The sequence below is a fragment of the Camelus bactrianus genome, chromosome 3 (assembly GCF_048773025.1).
Source record: "Camelus bactrianus isolate YW-2024 breed Bactrian camel chromosome 3, ASM4877302v1, whole genome shotgun sequence".
In the NCBI taxonomy this organism is placed as follows: Eukaryota; Metazoa; Chordata; class Mammalia; order Artiodactyla; family Camelidae; genus Camelus; species Camelus bactrianus.
The window spans coordinates 57,990,477-58,008,622 of record NC_133541.1 but is presented as its reverse complement, the minus strand read 5'-3'; the positions used below and the strand labels follow the sequence as shown (position 1 = coordinate 58,008,622).

Below are 18,146 nucleotides of genomic sequence, written 5' to 3'. Positions count from 1 at the left end.
TTACAGGGAATACAGTGATTACTGTAGCTCCCTATCTAAAAATTGCCCATCTATATTCATGTGATTAATGTAACATGGAATTTACAAATTTGAATGTATAATGCTGGAAAATAGAAATAAGGATTTTTGTAGCAGTGCAAGTCTGTGCTGCATACATTTAATATTTTCTCTCATGGGTTAGAAAGTGAATTGTGTTTAATAGCTCAGCATTTTTAATTGTGTTTGCAATGATAGTAAATTGTTAGACACATTTTTAAGTGTATTTCCAGAGTTCTCAAATATTTAACTGCCTCCTCCATTTTCATGTCAGACAACTACTTTACATAAAGTGCGATGTTATTATTTTTAAATGGCTTTTTGGGGTTTTTTTTTTTCACCCACACACTGCTTATCCCTGTGGGCAAATCTTGACAGAGGTTTTCTCAGCCTAGGAGTAAAGCGATTTAAGCTGGGTTGTCTTGCAAATAGTAAAGCAGAACAAGTTGGATTCCCTTGTCAACGTGATCTTACAGGAACCAGTTTGAGATGTGTAAGTCAAAAGGATTTTGAAGGTTAGTAAAAGGACAGTATGATGTGGAGAGTAGCACCAGAGAGACAGTCGTGGAAAAGGAAAAACAGCCAGAGGATTTGAGGTAAATCTGCAAACATGTCTATGTTCTCAACATGTATTTTTGCTGCTTTTCTTCATTTTCATATCACTCTTTTTGTTCTTTACGTTCTTCCTTTTCCTCTCACAGATGCTAAAGGAACTGAGATTGCTAAAACGTTTGTTATTCCTATTGACCAAAGAAGCCTTCTTTGGGGAGCAAACAAAAAGTATTCGCAGTGTCTCCAGCTGGGTTTTTCCTTTAGTTATAAGAAAGTGACTCCCTAGATAAGCAAAAGAATCAACTAGAATGTCCTCTTGGTATAAAGCAATGTCACTTAAATCCCTAACATACATTGCTACTATAATCAGTCTATGAAGTTGTGAACATATTTCATCCATCCAGCAAGTATTTGTTGTGGGCTGGGAGGTATATAAAACACCGAGTGGATTATAAAAAAAATATAAAACAGAAGTCCCATGTGTCTGGGACCTTAAAACCTATTCAGAATGATAAAATATATACAGGTTAAAGAGTTTAATAATAATGCAAAGTAATATGTTAAGTGCCACAATCTTTTCACTTTCCCTCTGATTTTTTTTCCTACCTCTTTGGCTGCTGCATTTTCTGAACACTGCATTTTCTACCTGGCCATTAAGTCATGGCAATTCTTGAGTCTTGATCCTAGATTCTCCATATTATCTCTAGTCTTGCCCCAGGCAATGACATCCATACCCATTAATTTCCACCTATAGCGGGGCCACTGACATTTATATCTCCAGGCCACACTGATTTCTGCCTCCTTGATACCTCCTCTTGAATAACAGATCCAAAAACTGACTACATGGTCTTCCCTTCCAATCTAGACCCTCTTCCAGTATTTCTGTCTTAGGGAACAGCACCAGCATTCATCTATTGAGATATGAACTCTAGAAACACCGTAGTCATCCTTGACCCTTCTCTCTCAAATCTGTGTATGTCCATATCTACCAGCTCACCACTCCAATCCAGGTTTCTTATCATGCTTCACTTGTGCTAGAGTGAAGCCTCTTAACTGGTCTACTTCATCTATGCTGATCCTTTCCAAAGTATTATCCATATAGAACAGAGATTACCTTTAAAATTGAAATCCCAATCCTTTTATTCTATTGTTTACATGTGCCAGTGTATCCCATAATACCTTTTTTTTCTTTCTTTCTTTCTTTTCTTTTTTTTTTTTTTTTTTTTTTTGTATATGACCTGGTCCCTCTCTATCTCTATTAGTGTTGTTTCTACTCCGGTTACCCTGGCCTTCTTGAAGACCTTGATTCTGTCCTTCTCTGTCCATAGACCTATAAATGCAAAACTCATTTTCTTCTTTAACTCTTGTTTTATTTTTTTAGCTCGTAGCTTATGTGTAACTTCTTTAGGGAACCTCCTAGTAATAGATTCTTGGGATACTGCATACCTTTCCTTAATGACTTATTGAAATTACATTTTTAGATGTGATTATATGGTTGGTGTCAATCCTTCCACTTGACTGAAGTTACATGAGAAGAGAAAGAGGAGGGGGAGGGTGCAGCTCAAGTGGTAGAGCGCATGCTTAGCACGCACCAGGTCCTGGGTTCAATCCCCAGTACCTCCATTAAAAACAAATGAATAAATAAATAAACATAATTACCTTCCCCCTAAAAAAAAAAAAAATAAAAAAATTTAAAAAAAAATAAAAAAAAGAAGAGAAAGAGTATCTGTTTCGCTCACCGTTATAACCCTAGTACTTAGCGCTGTGTCTGGAACATAGTGGGAGCTCTAAATATAAACTGAATTGTTATGTGAATTAATGGATGAATGAAGGAATGAAAGAAACATGGCTGTAATAGAAAGTAATAGAAAATTTGTTGAAGAGAATAAGAATAAATGATGGGGAAGAATTAATGAAAGATATGAAACTTGGGGTGGTCTTGAAGGAAAGACAGATTTGGAAGGGAGAGTGGGGTGAAGAAAGGCATTCTGAGCTGGGGAACCTTTTCAGCAGAATCTGAGGAATAGAAATTACCTTCTTTAGGCCATAGGATGGTAACTTAATCAAGTGAAGCATTTTTGGTTCATTTTTGTGAACAGTAGAGGGTAACATTGACTATACAAGATTAGTCCAAACTTATGGTCTTCAGAATTTTTATCGAGTACATCATTCCATTCCATTCAGGGGATTAAAACCTTTTATGATTTTGCAATTATTAATTATTTATGAGAAAAAAGCTGCTTTCTCAGAATGGGATATTGCAATTGATTAAAAAATATACAGAAAGAATTCTGACCAATCAATGAATAGTTGGTATTACTCTGGGGAACTATTTGGAAAAGCTTGATGTTAATGGCTATAACCGTAAGTACTTTCAACTCAGGTCAGAATGATAAAGCCCCTCACGTATTTTCTTACTTATAACATTCTTCTTTAGCTTGTAGTTTTCCAATATATATTGATACATGCATAGTGCGATAGTAGAATCCGTGACAATATTACCTAGCTTCTGTATGAGACCCACATCTTCTATTTGAAATAGATTCAGTACGAACAAAAGCAAAAATGGAAGAGACGTTAATTATTGCTGTTTTGTATCTATTTCATTGCTCTTCTTGTTTTTAATTCTTAGTTTGTGTTGGTGACCTTTTCTGTGTTTGGGCAACCATCCCTTAAGCTCTCACCCAGTGATTAAGAAGCATTCATTATGCACTCTGTTTGACATGGTCATTACTTAATGCTCACTTAACAAAATTCTACAAGACCGAATTATCACAGTGGGTGAAGGAACAGATGGCCAGCTGGCCAAAATCCATGCCTGCTTTGCTTTATGCCTTCTCCAGTCTGCCTCAGAGAAGCCCCCTGTGAGGCCTGAGGAGGCAGTCCAAACAGTGACTTGCCTGTCCAGCTGTGCGTCAGTGTTTTTGGCAGTGAAGTCTGGGCAGGTACCCTTCCCATCTGAGGACAGCTGGCACCTCTCCTACAGGGATCCTGCTGCCTCCTGATTAAGATGGAAGACACACAGGGCAGCTTCCAAAAGTAAAAATAGAAATCCTTTCCCCCACCTTCTGTCATAGCCTTCAAAAACCAAACCACTTTACAACTCTTTCTTTTTTGAAATCTAGCAGTTTTGTGGAAATAGTGCACCTATTTTAATACCTATTTGTAAATATAAGATTATCCACAATCTGATATTTTACAAATTGCCACAGCATTCAGCAAGAAAATTGAACCTGGCTCCAGGCTTAAACTGGGTTGTTGCAGCCTGCTAAGTGTGGATGAGAAAGGGCTACAAATGAAAACGTATCTATCTCGAAACTTTAGGTTTTCATTATTGACCATGAAGAGTAGTTTGGATAATATGCTGCTATTCCTAAAATTAATGATTTTTTTTGTCAATCATCATACATTTATGAAGCAGCATTAGAGTATCTAGCACTTTTCCAGGGTCTATAGTGGGATAAAAATATAAGGAGTAGGGGTTCCTGTGCAAAAGTAGTTTACAGTCTTGTCAGGGAGACCAAAGAGATGCATAAAATACTTAGAGAAGGAAGCAGTACATGGTGAGATGCTAATCATACAGTACAGGCAACAAGTTCAGCAGGAGCCTGAAAAAGGTGAAAAGCTGTCAGAGGAAGATTGATGAAGACAATGGATATTTTGTGGCTTTTTTGAGACACCGTATGAAACAGTGATATTGCTTGATGCTCCTGAAACTTAGGCTCAGATAATTTCTCTATAATAATATCGATGGAAAGCATTGGTCTCTGCTTTGTTTTTAATCTATACCCTGTCCTATTGACACATAGAAGAGGAAACAAACCAACGTAGCTAATGGCAGACTTGAATGATTTCTTACCACTTTGCACCACCTGCTGATGTGTATTCTGGAGCTTGAATTGTATTTTGCAGTGCATGGCACATGAGTTCTGACAGATGCACTTTCAAACAAGTGATTTGCAGAGCTCTGTTTGGAAACAGCTCCCTGATTAAAGAGGGCTTTTTAAGGAATTGGAAATTGTTATTTCTTAGAGATAACCAGAGCTCGTTTACTATAATCACTAGAAGCAGAAAGTGATTTTTTTCCCTAGATTGATTGAAAAAATTATTAAATGTCAGTTTTATCCATCAGATTGGATTGCATTTATGGTTTCTAAAGTTTCACAGGAATTTTTCACAGGGAAATCTCTTACTCTAGTGGCTGTCTGACAAAACAAAGGAAAGCACGATGGTCCATACTTTTAATATCAATGTTTCCTGTAGATTTTAGGATTGTTTATTCTATTGACCCAAGATTTCAAGATGCCTTATGTTACTAACTTCAACAGTAATAGTTACTTAATTTCATATGGCATTCAGTAGTTACAAAAGGCTTCTATATACTATCTTTAATGTTCATAAGCATAGTATTCCAGAATTAGTGTCCTTTGTTTTAGCAAGAACATCAAAGGGCAACATTATATTTTGTCCTGTATTCACTGCACATTATTGCTCTGTTAACCATGACATCACATTATCAGTCAGCAAATATTATTGGTTAGCTAAATGATGCCCTGAAATAGGCAGTATGTTTTGAAAGATTAAAAAAATGTATATGCATTGTGACAACAGACAAATGAGACAGATTTCTGTTTGAGTAATAAAGCATTCTGAGCTGAGAATTTCCATTACACAAGTGGTGGTTTAGGAAGCCCGTTTTGGCAGCAGTGTTCAGGCTGCATGGCCAGGGGGAAAAATACAAGATGGAGCAATAGTAATAATTATCACCTTGTAGATGAGACATCCTTTTGCTGTATTTTGTTACTAATTTTTAAAAGTCGTGCTAATGTTTAATAAGATAGTTATTGGGAAAAGAGGACAGCTCAACTGTTGTTACACAAGTGATTATATGTGTTTATAGAAATAATGTATATGACGATTTCCTCAGAGTGTTGGCTGAGTACCTAAAAAACACACTGCCATTGTCAAGCCCAAGGCCAAACAAAAGTAAGTGGATAAAGATGGACTCCAAGAAATCTTAATTATTTCTCCTATCAGTGACAGGTCCTCCTTGATGTCATGTGATAGCCATTTCTGTGCTCTTCCTAGGCACTGCTCCAAATTTAAACTGTTCTCTTGATCTCCAAAATCATCAAAATTTGCTTACTATTCTATGATGGGACCCAAGTCAAATCAGTTTTAGCTAAGGTGTCAATTGTTGATAAACATGTGCTTTGTCAGCTGACTCTAACAGTAGGTGAGGGCTCTGGATTCCTTAACTGCGTTGCTACATGAAACAAGTACTTGGGGACTACAGCGGTTTCAGTAGTACCTTTACAAAATGCATGTCTCCCAGGAATCTCAGAAGGGGCCCTTATTTGGAAATTGGGTCTGTATTAGTTGGCTAGGATTGCCAAAACGAAGTACCACAGCCTGGGGGAAATAAAACAAAGTATTTCCTCCCAGTTCCCAAAGTGCAAGGTCAGGGTGTCAGCAGGTCTGGTTTCTCCCAAGGCCTTTCTCCTTGGGTTGTCAGTAGCCAGCTTCTTGCTTTGTTCTCGTACGGCCTTTCCTCTGGTGTTGGCACACTGCTGATATCTCGTCAGTGTGTCCAAGTTCCTTCTCATAAGGGAAATTGGATTGGATTAGGGCTCTCGTACATGGCCTCCTTTAACCTCAATTGCCTCTTTAAAGATCCTGTCTGCAAATACAGTCATATTCTAAGATACTGGAGTTAGGGCTTCAACAACTAAATTTTGGGGGAACACAGTTCAGCCCATCCCAGGGACTTTGCAGATGTAAGTAATTAAGTATCGTGAGGTGAAATTATCCCGAATTGAGTGGACTCTAAATCCAGTGACTGGTGTACTCAGTCAGAAGAGGAGACAACACAGAGGAAACAAGGCAGGAGAGGATGCAGGCAGAGATTGGGATTATGTTGCTACAAGCCAGGGAACACCAGGAGCCCCCAGAAGCTGGAAGAGTTGAGGAAGAGTTGTTCCCCTTGAGTCTTCAGAGGGAGCCTGGCCCTGCCGACACCTTGATTGCAGACTTCTAGTCTACAGAACTGGGAGAGAATAAAATTCTGCTGTTTGAAGCCACCAAGTTTGTGGTGATTTGTTAGAGAAGCCCTTGGAAACTAGTTACAGGGGCGCTAAATCACCTTTGTAGCCACTAGTCATCTCAGAGCCTTCCTGTGGACGGTTATGTGTAGAGTCCAGGACTAATTCTTGAGGAGAAAGTGTTTCAGTAGGTATTACAAAAATCTCTCTTTAGCCTCAGATTTCAATTTTCATAATCGACTTAAATATTTTATGTTTAAAGAACAATTTGTTAAGTTTGCTGATTTTCCCCTTAAATTGAATATTTTAGATTTATTTATCGTTTACCTCTCTGTATGTATACAGAATACCCAGAAATTACAGACTATGTTTTCTCTTCAAATGCTGAATCTGCCTTTTGCATTTAAAAGGGAGAAAGAGTTGAAAAGAGGAGAAAGTGGAGGAGAAACAACTAGTGTAAAAAAAAATGCTTTGAAAGTATGTCAGGTGAACATTCCCAGGTTAATTCCTTCTTTTTCAATTAGATTTAAAGTAGAGTGGCAGTGGCTCAAAATGGGAACTGCCAGAATGTTCAAACCTTATTAAATGGAAAAGTAGCACTATAATAAGAGAATATTAACATGTTTTTTAAGACCAGAATTTGAAGTGAACTGTTGGGTCATAATTATTCCTGTTTGATTGTACTGCTGGAATAAATGGTGAAACTTACTGACATTTCTTTGTTACATAATCTAAAATGGACATTCATTTTGAATATCTAACTGCCAAGATTTTGGGAGCATCGTTTGTAAAATTTGACCAAGCCTATGTACACATCATCACAGGAGAGGGTTAACCTATTTACTTTCTAATAATCTGCTTACACACTATAAGGAATTCATGATGTGGGACATAGTCTCTAAATACATGAAAAGCTAACCATGTTACATGCATCAAAGTAACTTAGTCTCTCTACTGTTGGGATTGTGAAAAGGTAGATGCAGAAAAGTAGCAAGCCATACAAATCTATTGCTCTTGTGAGCAATTAATCTTCTTGACATACTTCTATGAGCTTGCATAAAAATGCCTGGAAAGCATGCTGTTGACTTCAGTTGTTCATTAATATTGATCATCTGCTGTCCTCATTGTGTTAGGAGCTCCTTAAAGATTACCTACCAAAGTATTACAGCATTATTGATTTTAAAACTCCCTGAAGCCTCTTGTATCTTGAAAGTCCACTTATACTTTCATGGTTAAGAGTGGTATTACCAAGTGTTGTCTAATCAGACAATTTTGACTTTTATGAATACTACTCAGAACTGAAGCTCGTAGACCTCTCCTTCTACCTGTGATATCAAAAGAAGCAGATCTTTGAAGTAGAAAGGAATTGAGATCCTTTTTGTTGCCACAAACTCTGAGTGCTTGAGTAGTACTTACTTGTTTTCACATTTTGCTCTGCTATTGAATAGTTTTCAAAGCTATGTATAAGTTATAGATTCGTGCTAATGTGTTACAAGAAAGATAGGAGATCCCCTAAATATACTAAAGTTTTGGCAGCGAAAGTTAAGAATGTAACCATGTTACATTTGTTACTATGATGTCACTAACGAAATTCTTGAATTAAATCTTCAGAAACCATTACATAAACAAACAAACAAAAAAACAGATTAATACTAGTCATAGTATATTCACAGAAGAGGATAACTGTTTAAATTATCTTTAAAAAATTAGGTGCATAAACTGGATAACTAAGTACTTTCTTGTATTGTGAGCTTCTTCCAATTGCTGACGATAGTAATTCCATTTAAAATATTTATCCCAAATCACTAGCAGAGTGCTCACACAAAATAGATGCCTAATGGATAAATGTTACTTAAACTGAAATTGGAAAAAATAAATAAAACACACCACTATGTTGAGCAAGGTCAGGGTCAGTTTCTTTCTTGTCTCATAGTACATATCTCATGGGACATGCTATAGGGGCTGGTTGTTACTTACCAGTGTGCCAAGACCTTAGAATACCTCTGACTTTCAGTATCAGAGAATACTGTTGGATTGGGGGGGGGCACAAAAATAGTCAAGAGTTTCCTAGGATCTCTAATTCTCATACGATTAGCCCACTTGTCATTTAGAGAAAGAAACCTGGAAACTGCTGATACACTTAACACCAAACACAAAATTTTTTGACTCTACTAAGAAGAGTTTGTGAGTTGACACTTTGGACTACATGTATTATCTTATCTTTATGTACAAATTTGTATTCAGATTATTTCACCTTGCTGATGCTTTAAGTGAATGTCTTTATTTACATAGGAATTGTTAAATTAGGAGACCAAAACACTATTGATGGGATTATACAATGTTACGTATTTCTTGATTATTTGTTTGCCAAAGAATTAAAAGGCATGTAATCATTATGTAAAAGTTAACATTCTAATTATCTGTTATTTACAGTTATAATATTACAGATATAATACTCCAGAAGCTTGAACCATCTGACAGACAAAAAATATATATAAATTTAGAGGGATTGAACCTTAAAAAGTATGGAAAAGTTATAGAAACTATCCTAATTAATTACCAATTGAAATGCCAAAAGATACTGATCGTTTACAAACCTCATAAGCTTGAATGGGGTTTAGGCAAAAGATATAATGATTCTCACTCATTATTGCCATACCCTTGTTTATTAAAAATATATCAGAAACCTACTGTGTGCCAACCATGATTCTTACCACAGAGAATTAATGGTCTAATGGTGACCATTTTAGCATTCTGTCATGGATATACAGGACATGTGATATCAGTTTCATAATTGTTATGGACAAAAAAAGAAAAAAAAAGAATCTCTGTGTTGGACAGGGTCAATTTCTTATCCTCACAGTATAAGCAACAGTATACACATACCAAATATGTTATTACAGAATAATAATAGGGAAACATGCGTATCTGACAGCTGATTTCAAACATAGCTGAAGTGGAGTATCGTTGGCATAGCAGAGGCCATCTGTATTCATAATGTCTAATACACTCTGGCCCATTTGCTGAAAATGTTCTGAAATATTTCCATTTAGGAAGGCTTTGGAGTCCTGTATCATGTATAGGAATGTGCTTAGTGAGTCCCTGCGGCTTCTGTATGCATCTGTCAAGATTAACATATTAATACACTGATCTGTAAAGTGGCAGAAAGTGCAGCTTAGAGGAAAGAGCTTAGGTTTGTAGTCAGGCAGAAGGTACTAAAGCAAAATTTTGGTTTTTCCAGATAGACATGTTACTTAACCTTTGTGAACAAGCCTGTTTTCTTGCCTACTATATATACTTTTTGCTTAGCATATAAAGCACTCTAGAAAGGTTAAATCCTTGCCCCGTTAGCCTTACCTCATCCTCACCCTGTGAATGAAAAGCACTGAATTTCTTAGAGTAGAAAAAGTAACAGCAGCTACAACCTTTGTAACAGGTAGTCTTTTTCCGAAACCCAGGTGTCAGCTGAGGTCATGATGTCTTCTAGGGTATAAATAAAATGAGCTTCAACTCTCTAACTCATCTCTTTGGGGAATCCCAGAGGCTGCGCCAGGACTGCTGGACAGGCTTCACCTGTGCCCTCAGGAAATATCTAGAGTGTCTAGGACGAGACACCTCTGTCAGCTCCGTCTTCTGCTGGATTCTTGAGTCCCTAGGGCGTCTTGTGCGACAACAGCTCCTCCCTTCTGCCCCATGAATGAGATGAATAGCAGAGCTGTTTCTCCCTCACCTCCGCAGATCCCACACCCAGCTCTGTCCAACAGGCTTGAGAGTAGATCTGGATGTTCTGGCAGAGACAGATCACATTGCAGCCGTGCAAACAACTTAAGCCTGAATTTTTTTTTTTAATTTTTATTTACTTATCTTTATTTTAGGGGCAGGTAATTAGGTTTTTGTTTATTTACTTACTTTAATGGAGGTACTGAGGATTGTACCCAGGACCTTGTGCATGCTAGGCATGCACTCTACCCCTGAGCTGTACCCTCACTCCTCAAACCTGAATTTTAGACATCACCATTTCTTACTAGCTGCTTGTCTTCCCATGTTACAGCTTCACAGCACACTACTTGAGCCCCCTCGCTCCCTGAAGTTTACTTTCAGCTCTGCTTGTGAGATCTCCCCTCCTGGGTTGTCCCCATCCCTTCCTAAGTCCTTGCCCTTCTAAGGCAGAGCCACTAACTCATCCTCAGCTTCTCACCAAGTTCTCCTTTTCCAGAGAGGCGATAGGCTTGAATACACAGTCATCTCTTCCAAGCTCATGTTTGCCTCCTGCTCTTCGGGGTGACTTCCATGGACCACCTTCCTCGCAATCTCGGCTTTAACTGCCCCCAAGAACTGGCAGAGACCTTACTACTGTAGTCGATTGTCGATTGTTTTTATCCCTCCATCACCCAGCCGGCTCTACAAGTGGAGGGGAAAACACTTACTCTCTTTCTGATAAAAATTATGTCACTCTCTTGAGGTGTCAGAAAAAGCTTAATCGTTTTTGGTTTTAGTAATATTTTTCCTCCTAGAGAGAATTCCTTAAGCCCAATTTTCCTCATATTAGGTGAGGTTTTTGTTTTTGTTTTCATTTTGAGAAATCACTGAATTCTTTTTGAGTTGGTTTCCTCATCTGCAAAACTGAAAGACTGGATTAGGTGATCTCCAATACTCCTTATTTATCTAAAATTATATAATTCTTTGGCTATCATTATTAATATTTTTGTTTAGCAGTTATATACCTGGGTGTCAGTTATCAGTTAATAAAAAGAAATCTAAGTCATGTATTTTCTAATTTTGAGTGAACTGATGAGTCAAAACTCAAATATCACTTTTGTTTCATTCTCCTTTCCCTGATTGGTTGGTTCTGTAAGGAGTATAGGTTTTAGAGCCACAGCTTCTTAGCTTGAGACCTAAATGCATCACTTGTAGATGTTCATTTAACAAATAGTATCTAATCTCTCAAACCTTTAGTGTTTTTAAAAAAAGGTAAAAGAGTGACAATGAATACTACCTTCTCTAGTTTCTGGGAGGAATAAATGAGATTAATTATGTGAAAGGAATTTGTAAATGGTCAGGCACCATGAATGTTCATTAATTTGAGAGAGGGGAAGAATAGAAAGTGAGAAAGAAGAGAAGAAGAGAAAGGTTCTGTAGCATGATTTGCATTTCTTGATGATGGAAGAAAATGATCCTTGGTGTTGCCCTTCGTCTTGTCAATATACCACCTCAAAGGTAGGTGTTAGTTTCATTTTCAAGCACTGCACCACACAAAACTGCCTACTTGAGTAAATGTATTGTTTTTAATTGGTATGGAGATATCTGGAAAAAATCACAGAAAACATTTAATTGCTTTTCACTTTTTGAAAGTCAGCACTACCAAGAAGAGAAGATCCAGACCCCAGAGCTGCCACATTGTTTCCTACTGCATGTACATCTTTATTGTGTGCTACAACAGTTGAATGTCAGGAAGTTTTCAACTGAAATAAACTGAGTGTCAAAGAACTGCTGGAGGAGGTAATAGAATTATAAAGTCTTGCCTCTGTACAGGACAGCATTGCCTAACCCCTAAGTGCTTCCTGTTGTTAGCTTCGTGATGATGGTGAATTTGCTCTTTTCTTATTAAGTCATAAAGTGGCTTTGACCCACACTTGAGTAGCCATTCACTATCGCCCTCTTTTAATTGCCTTTCCTGGTGGAGCCCCAGCCAGTTCCCTCAGGTTATCACTGTTCTTGTGTCCAACACTTCAGCCTTCTCTCTAGCCTCTGATGAAGCCACTTGCTCCTCTTCTTGGCTAACCTGCCTCCAGGACTCTGGGATTCACCTCTACATAGAGAGTCAGACACTTAGTTTAATCACTCTTGTTTTCCTTTTCTAAGATGTACATCTTAACTTTTTCTGCAGTGATGTTTGTTTTACCTCAATGTGTTCTCATCTCTTGAATTTAATAGAAGGACAAAAGTAGAGAATACTATATATTTTCCTCGGTCTGTCTTCATCTCCCAGGGAGAGCGTTCTCTTCCATCAGATTTTCTCTTCCCTTCTTCATAATTGCCAGTCTTGATTCTGCCCCAAGCTAATTAGCATCCTCCAAGAGGCCAATTAGATGACAGAATTAGAGGTCCAAAAGTTGTATTGATGGGAATGACTGTGATGGACAAAGAGGAGATAGAGCAAGAGTAGGTAGGATGAGCCTTCAGACTGTGACACAAGCCTGTCAACTTTGAAGAAAGAAAAGGAAGGAAGAATATTGCAAAGAAGAAGCCATACCAAAGGGGCACCTCAGAGTAAAGAATGTGGAATGTACATTATAGGACTCCCAGGTCAGGCAGGACTGGCCCAGCCCTGCACCCCCACTGTGTTGGCACCTGGTTCTCTCCAAGGGAGGCGGAGCACTTCTGTTGACTGTCACCAGTGCCAGTTATCCTAGTGAAGTTTCTTTCTTGAAGCTTAAAAATAACTCTCAGCACCTCTTCTCTGTTTATTTGCAATTTTCCATGAGCTGCTTGCAATACATCAGCAACAACTGTGCTTCTCTAGAAGTATGGCCCACCACAAACTCATAAGGAGCCGATAAAAGTATTACAACCCACTCTCTACTTGTAAATAGCTGCTAAATCTACTAAAAAAAAATGTGTTTACAGTAATTTGCAAGTTTATGTTACTTTCACCAGCAGGCTACGAAAGCTCTTCAGTGTTCATAATTCTAGAAATTGCCATTCAGTATTGCTTTTTAAATATGCAGAAGATATTTTATTATTCAGAGATCTTAATAACAATATTTTACCTAGTGCTAATACATTTTGAGTGTTTAATATGTGTTGTTTCTGGGGATTTTCTACATATGAATTGTTTTTATCTGCATCTTTAGCCTTTGAGGTAGATTGAGGATTGACATTTTACAGATAAGACTAAGGTACAGAGAGGTTAAATAAATCATCTAAGACCACATGGCTAGAAAGTGATGAAACTAGGATTCAAACCCAGGCTGTTGGTTTCCAGAGCTCACACAACTACTGCATTTCCTGAACCACTACTATCCAAGGTGTTTTTTTCCCTACAAAATTATTAATTGTAAAAGTTTGACCCAATGTCTGTTGTAAACCATATGCATCATGGCAGCAATATTTTTTTCTGTCTTGCAGGTCCCTGCAGTCCTAATCCATGCCATAATGGAGGAACCTGTGAAATAAGCGAGGCGTACCGAGGGGATACATTCATAGGCTATGTCTGTAAATGTCCCCGAGGATTTAATGGGATTCACTGCCAGCACAGTAAGTCATCCACGGTCATTGTGTTTTGATTATCATTGATTGCACAGTATACAAGTCATTATCATTCTTGTTTGTAGTAGAATGATAGAAACTTCGAGCAGCAAAGAGGCCTGACTGTTGGCTCGTGCTCCTTCTCTCCCACTGAGCACACCACATCCCCTGCTTAGGACTTCTGGACTGTATTTCAATCCTCGCAGTGGCGTGAGGGGGTAGCAGTCTTGTGTTGGTCCTTTTCATTGTTATACAGCCGTATATCAGAGTTTTGCATCTTATATTAAACTGGTATTTCTCTTTCTTTCGCACTTGTTCGGAAGCTATTCTTCAAGCTTTCTAGATGTTATCCTGTTAAGTTCTGAAATGATACCCAGAGAAGAAAACTGCCCACTCTGTCCTTCGTACAAGCCTGTTTCCTGTTTCCTCCTTACATGTTTGCATGTTCAGTGTGAAAATCTGCAAGTTTGACAAATGTGTTTTCTGCACTTCTCTCTTTTATCCTCATTCTCATGTATCCTTCAGTTACACAGAATATGTCCACTTGTGATGATTTCTTCTGAGAACTATGGCTCAACTTTACTGTCCTTCTATGGCTTTCTAACAGTAAGAATCTGCCTTGTATACTCTGCTTTTTCTGTCCTGGTGCCTTGCAGCATAGAAAATGAGAAACGTAAGATGATACAACCTTGAGTGCAGTTCCTGCCTCTGAACACTGGACAACATCCCATTATGGATATTCTGTTCTCATTTCAAGGGATGATTCCTCTGTAGGTGTGTGTGCTCCGAGCAAGCAGCTCTGAGTTGAGGGGCTCAAGTGTGGGAGCTAGACTGACTCCCTCTGGGTGTTGCTCTGACACCACATCACAAAGCTTTGTAAATAAGTAAAACTCATAATGTTCTCTTCAGGTGATTAGGTGAATGTCAGGGCAGCCAAGATTCTGGGCTCCCACCCCTGTCTTTCCAGAGACGTTTTGAGATGTTCATGTGTGAAAGCTGAACCATGTTGCTACAATAAGGGAGAATCAGCCCTGGGGTGACTTGAACTCAGCCTGGGAAGAATTAATAGCTGCTCAGCTCCTTGTTGGTGATCTGAATTCTTAGAGACAATCAAAAGCAGTTTATTTTGTTTTGTTTTGCTTTGGTTTGTTGTTGTTGTTGTTGTTGGAGGCGGGAGATACTTAGGCTTATTTATTTACTTATTTGTTTATTTTGGGAGGAGGTATTAGGGACTGAACCCAGGACCTTGTGCATGCTAAGCATGTGCTCTACCACTGAGCTGTACCCTCCCTCCGTAAGCAGTTTAGGTATTTTAACAAGGTCTGTTGTTGCAACAGAAATTCCACAAATTCCTGACCATTGCAAGTCTCCAGAAAAGTACACAGTGACCCCAAAGTGTCAGAGCCAGGAGGCACTCTTTAATTTTTACTGGTGGTTGAAAATCTGGCTCTGAGTGAAGTATCCACCTTTGCCTTACTCATTCCTGACACCATGGTCTTAATCATCGTCACCCCATTATTCAGGGCTTACATATACTCATTACCCGCTCTGGGCCACGTACTATTCCCCTGTTCCCCTCCCCCTGATCAATACCCTACACTTCCTTCAAGACTCAGATTATATGAAGCAGCCTTGTAACAGCTTCCCTGATGGCTGATGGTCCACTGTGGCCTCCCTGCTTGCTTCCTAAACCCCTGCAGCGGTTAAGGACCCACACCACTCATTTGGCACTTACGTTGAACTATACTTCTAAGAAGAAATCATCACAAGTAGACATATTTTGTTACACTTATCAGGATAAATAACATTGAGGATAAAATACTGTCCTTTGGGAGGCATGTGTAGACATGTCATATTTCATATTTATTCAGCCCACCTCCCCTAACCTACTGCTGATGTCAGTCTGGAGTTGGGTTGATCCTTAAACCAGAGGTTGGGAAACTCCAAATCTAAGTTTCAATGAGTAATCCTGGTACAATGGCACAAAATTCCTTTTACATGTCTGAGCTTTGTTTTCTACATATTGTGAAGAAATGTTTACTTTCAGTTATCTTTAGTAGCCTTAAAGTCCCTCTGAAACCAGTAAGTCACCATTTGTTTGTCCCAGTATAAGCGAGGTTGCTCTGTACAGCTGGTACTGGGGTAGTGCCTGCCTGCCTTTGACTTCCAATGTGGTTGGCTATGAATTCTGTCAAGAGAACGATCAAGTTTGGAGAAATAGAATGAATCATTCTTGTCCACATTCTTCACAGTGGAACATCCAAGTCTTTTCTCTCCTACCTTACACCATATTCTATAAGCTCATTAATCCACATAATTGTGTTGAATTTCAAGGCTTATTTTGAAGTACAAAGAAAGTCTCCTTACTACACTTGGTCTCCTATAAGATGCTAAACCCATGTTAGAAATTACAGTGGGAAGCCAGAAGCTGAGGGATTCAATTTAGGACAGGGATTTTGTGGTCTAAACAAACTGGTCCCTATTCTCTGAAGTGCATCATTATTAGAAGCAGGAGAGAATGGAGGGAAAGGGTCTGGACTTGGAATCAGAGACCTGGATTTGAGATCTACCTTTAAATTATTGGGTAAGTGACCTTGAGTCAGTCCCTTGACCTTTCTGTGATTGGAGACATATAAATAGAGGAGTTGAACTAGAAATAAATGATCTTTGGTTCATACAAGCTAGGAGAGTATTATGACTAAATGGGTAGCTTACAAAGGCTATCAAGCCTTCCTCTTTATAGATAAAATTGAAAAGGATTATATATTGGGAAAGCAAAATTAGAAGTGCTGGAAGCCCTGAGAGCTTTTCTAGGTGGGAGATGCAGAAAAGCAGCTTTTTGCTCCCTTGCAAGAGCTTCTAGGGATTTGGGTTTGTGTTTCATAGTGGTAATAGTTTTATGGGCCAACTATGCTCTAGAACCTTGCTACTCAAAGTGTGGTCATGCATTGGCATTGCCTGAAAGCTTGTTGGAAATGCAGATGACCAGGTGTCACCTCAAATGAGCTAAATCAGAATCTGAGTTTCAGAACGATCCCCAGTTGACTCCCACACATACTGAAGTTTGCTAAATACTGCACGAGGCTTTCAGTAGCCAAAAGGAATCATCTTACAGAAGGTAGCAACTTCTCTATTCAGTTACATAACAATATATGCAAAATATTTATTATGTTTTCTGCTAAACAAAACTATATTGAAAATCAATGAAAATGAGGGCTACCAAAATATGAACATTTCATTTGAAGAAAGAATTGGAAAAAATTCTTCATACATCCATATTACAGGATGGCTTATTAATTTAGCTCTGTAGGACAACGTGTATTAAGTATCTTTCGGAATATAGTAAATAGCTAAAGAATTTTAAGTTTCATGATACAGGAGCGACAGATACATAGTTATTAGTTTAGTTTAACAACTATTTTGTCAATATATTACAAATTAGAAAAAATGCTTCCTGTGCTGGCATTAATCTTACCTACATATTTTTTTAATTAGATTTCAGTTTTTGGAACAGTTTTAGGTTTACAAACAAATTGAGCAGAGAGTACAAAGAGTTCCCATATCCCTCCTCCTACAGAGTGTCCTCAATCATTAAACCTCTTGCATTAATTTAGTATGTTTGTTATAATTGATGAACTGATATTAATACATTATTATTAACTAAAGTCCATAGGTTATATTAGGGTGTACTGTGTGTATCATATAGTTCTGTGGGTTTTGAAAACTGCATAATATCATGCATCCCACTACAGCCTCATACAAAATAGTTTTACTAACCTAAAAATCTTCTGTGCTCTGCCTGTTCATCCCTTCCTCCTACCCCCAATCTTGGCAACCACTGATCTTTTTTACTGTCTCTGTGATTTTGCCACTTCCAAGATGTCATATAGTTGGTATCCTACATTGAGTAGCTGGAATCATATCATATGCAGACTTTTCAGACTAATTTGTTTCACTTACTGATATGCATTTAAGTTTCCTTCATGTCTTTTTGTGACTTGATAGCTTTTTTCTCATAATCAATGCATAATACTCCATTTTATGGATGCACTACAGCTTGTTTATTCACCTGTTGAAGAACATCTTGGTTACTTTGGCAATTATGAATAAAGCGGCTTTAAACATTCATGTGCAGGTTTTTATATGGACATAAGTTTTTGACCCATTTGAGTAAATACCTAGGAGTGCAATTGCTGGGTTGTTTAGTAAGAGTACATTTAGTTTTGTAAGAAACTGCCAAACTATCTTCCACAGTGGATGTACCATTTG

At 38.2% G+C, this 18,146-nt stretch overlaps 1 protein-coding gene across 2 annotated transcripts in view; it reads left to right on the top strand.

Annotated features, from left to right (window-relative positions):
- Window positions 1-18,146, top strand: part of EDIL3 (EGF like repeats and discoidin domains 3) — a 392,867-nt gene that overhangs the window by 171,253 nt on the left and 203,468 nt on the right. For both annotated transcript variants that reach the window (XM_074360330.1, XM_074360331.1), the window contains one exon: window positions 13,758-13,886. In XM_074360330.1, the coding sequence (XP_074216431.1) occupies window positions 13,758-13,886 (129 nt within the window). The remainder of the gene's footprint in view (window positions 1-13,757; window positions 13,887-18,146) is intronic.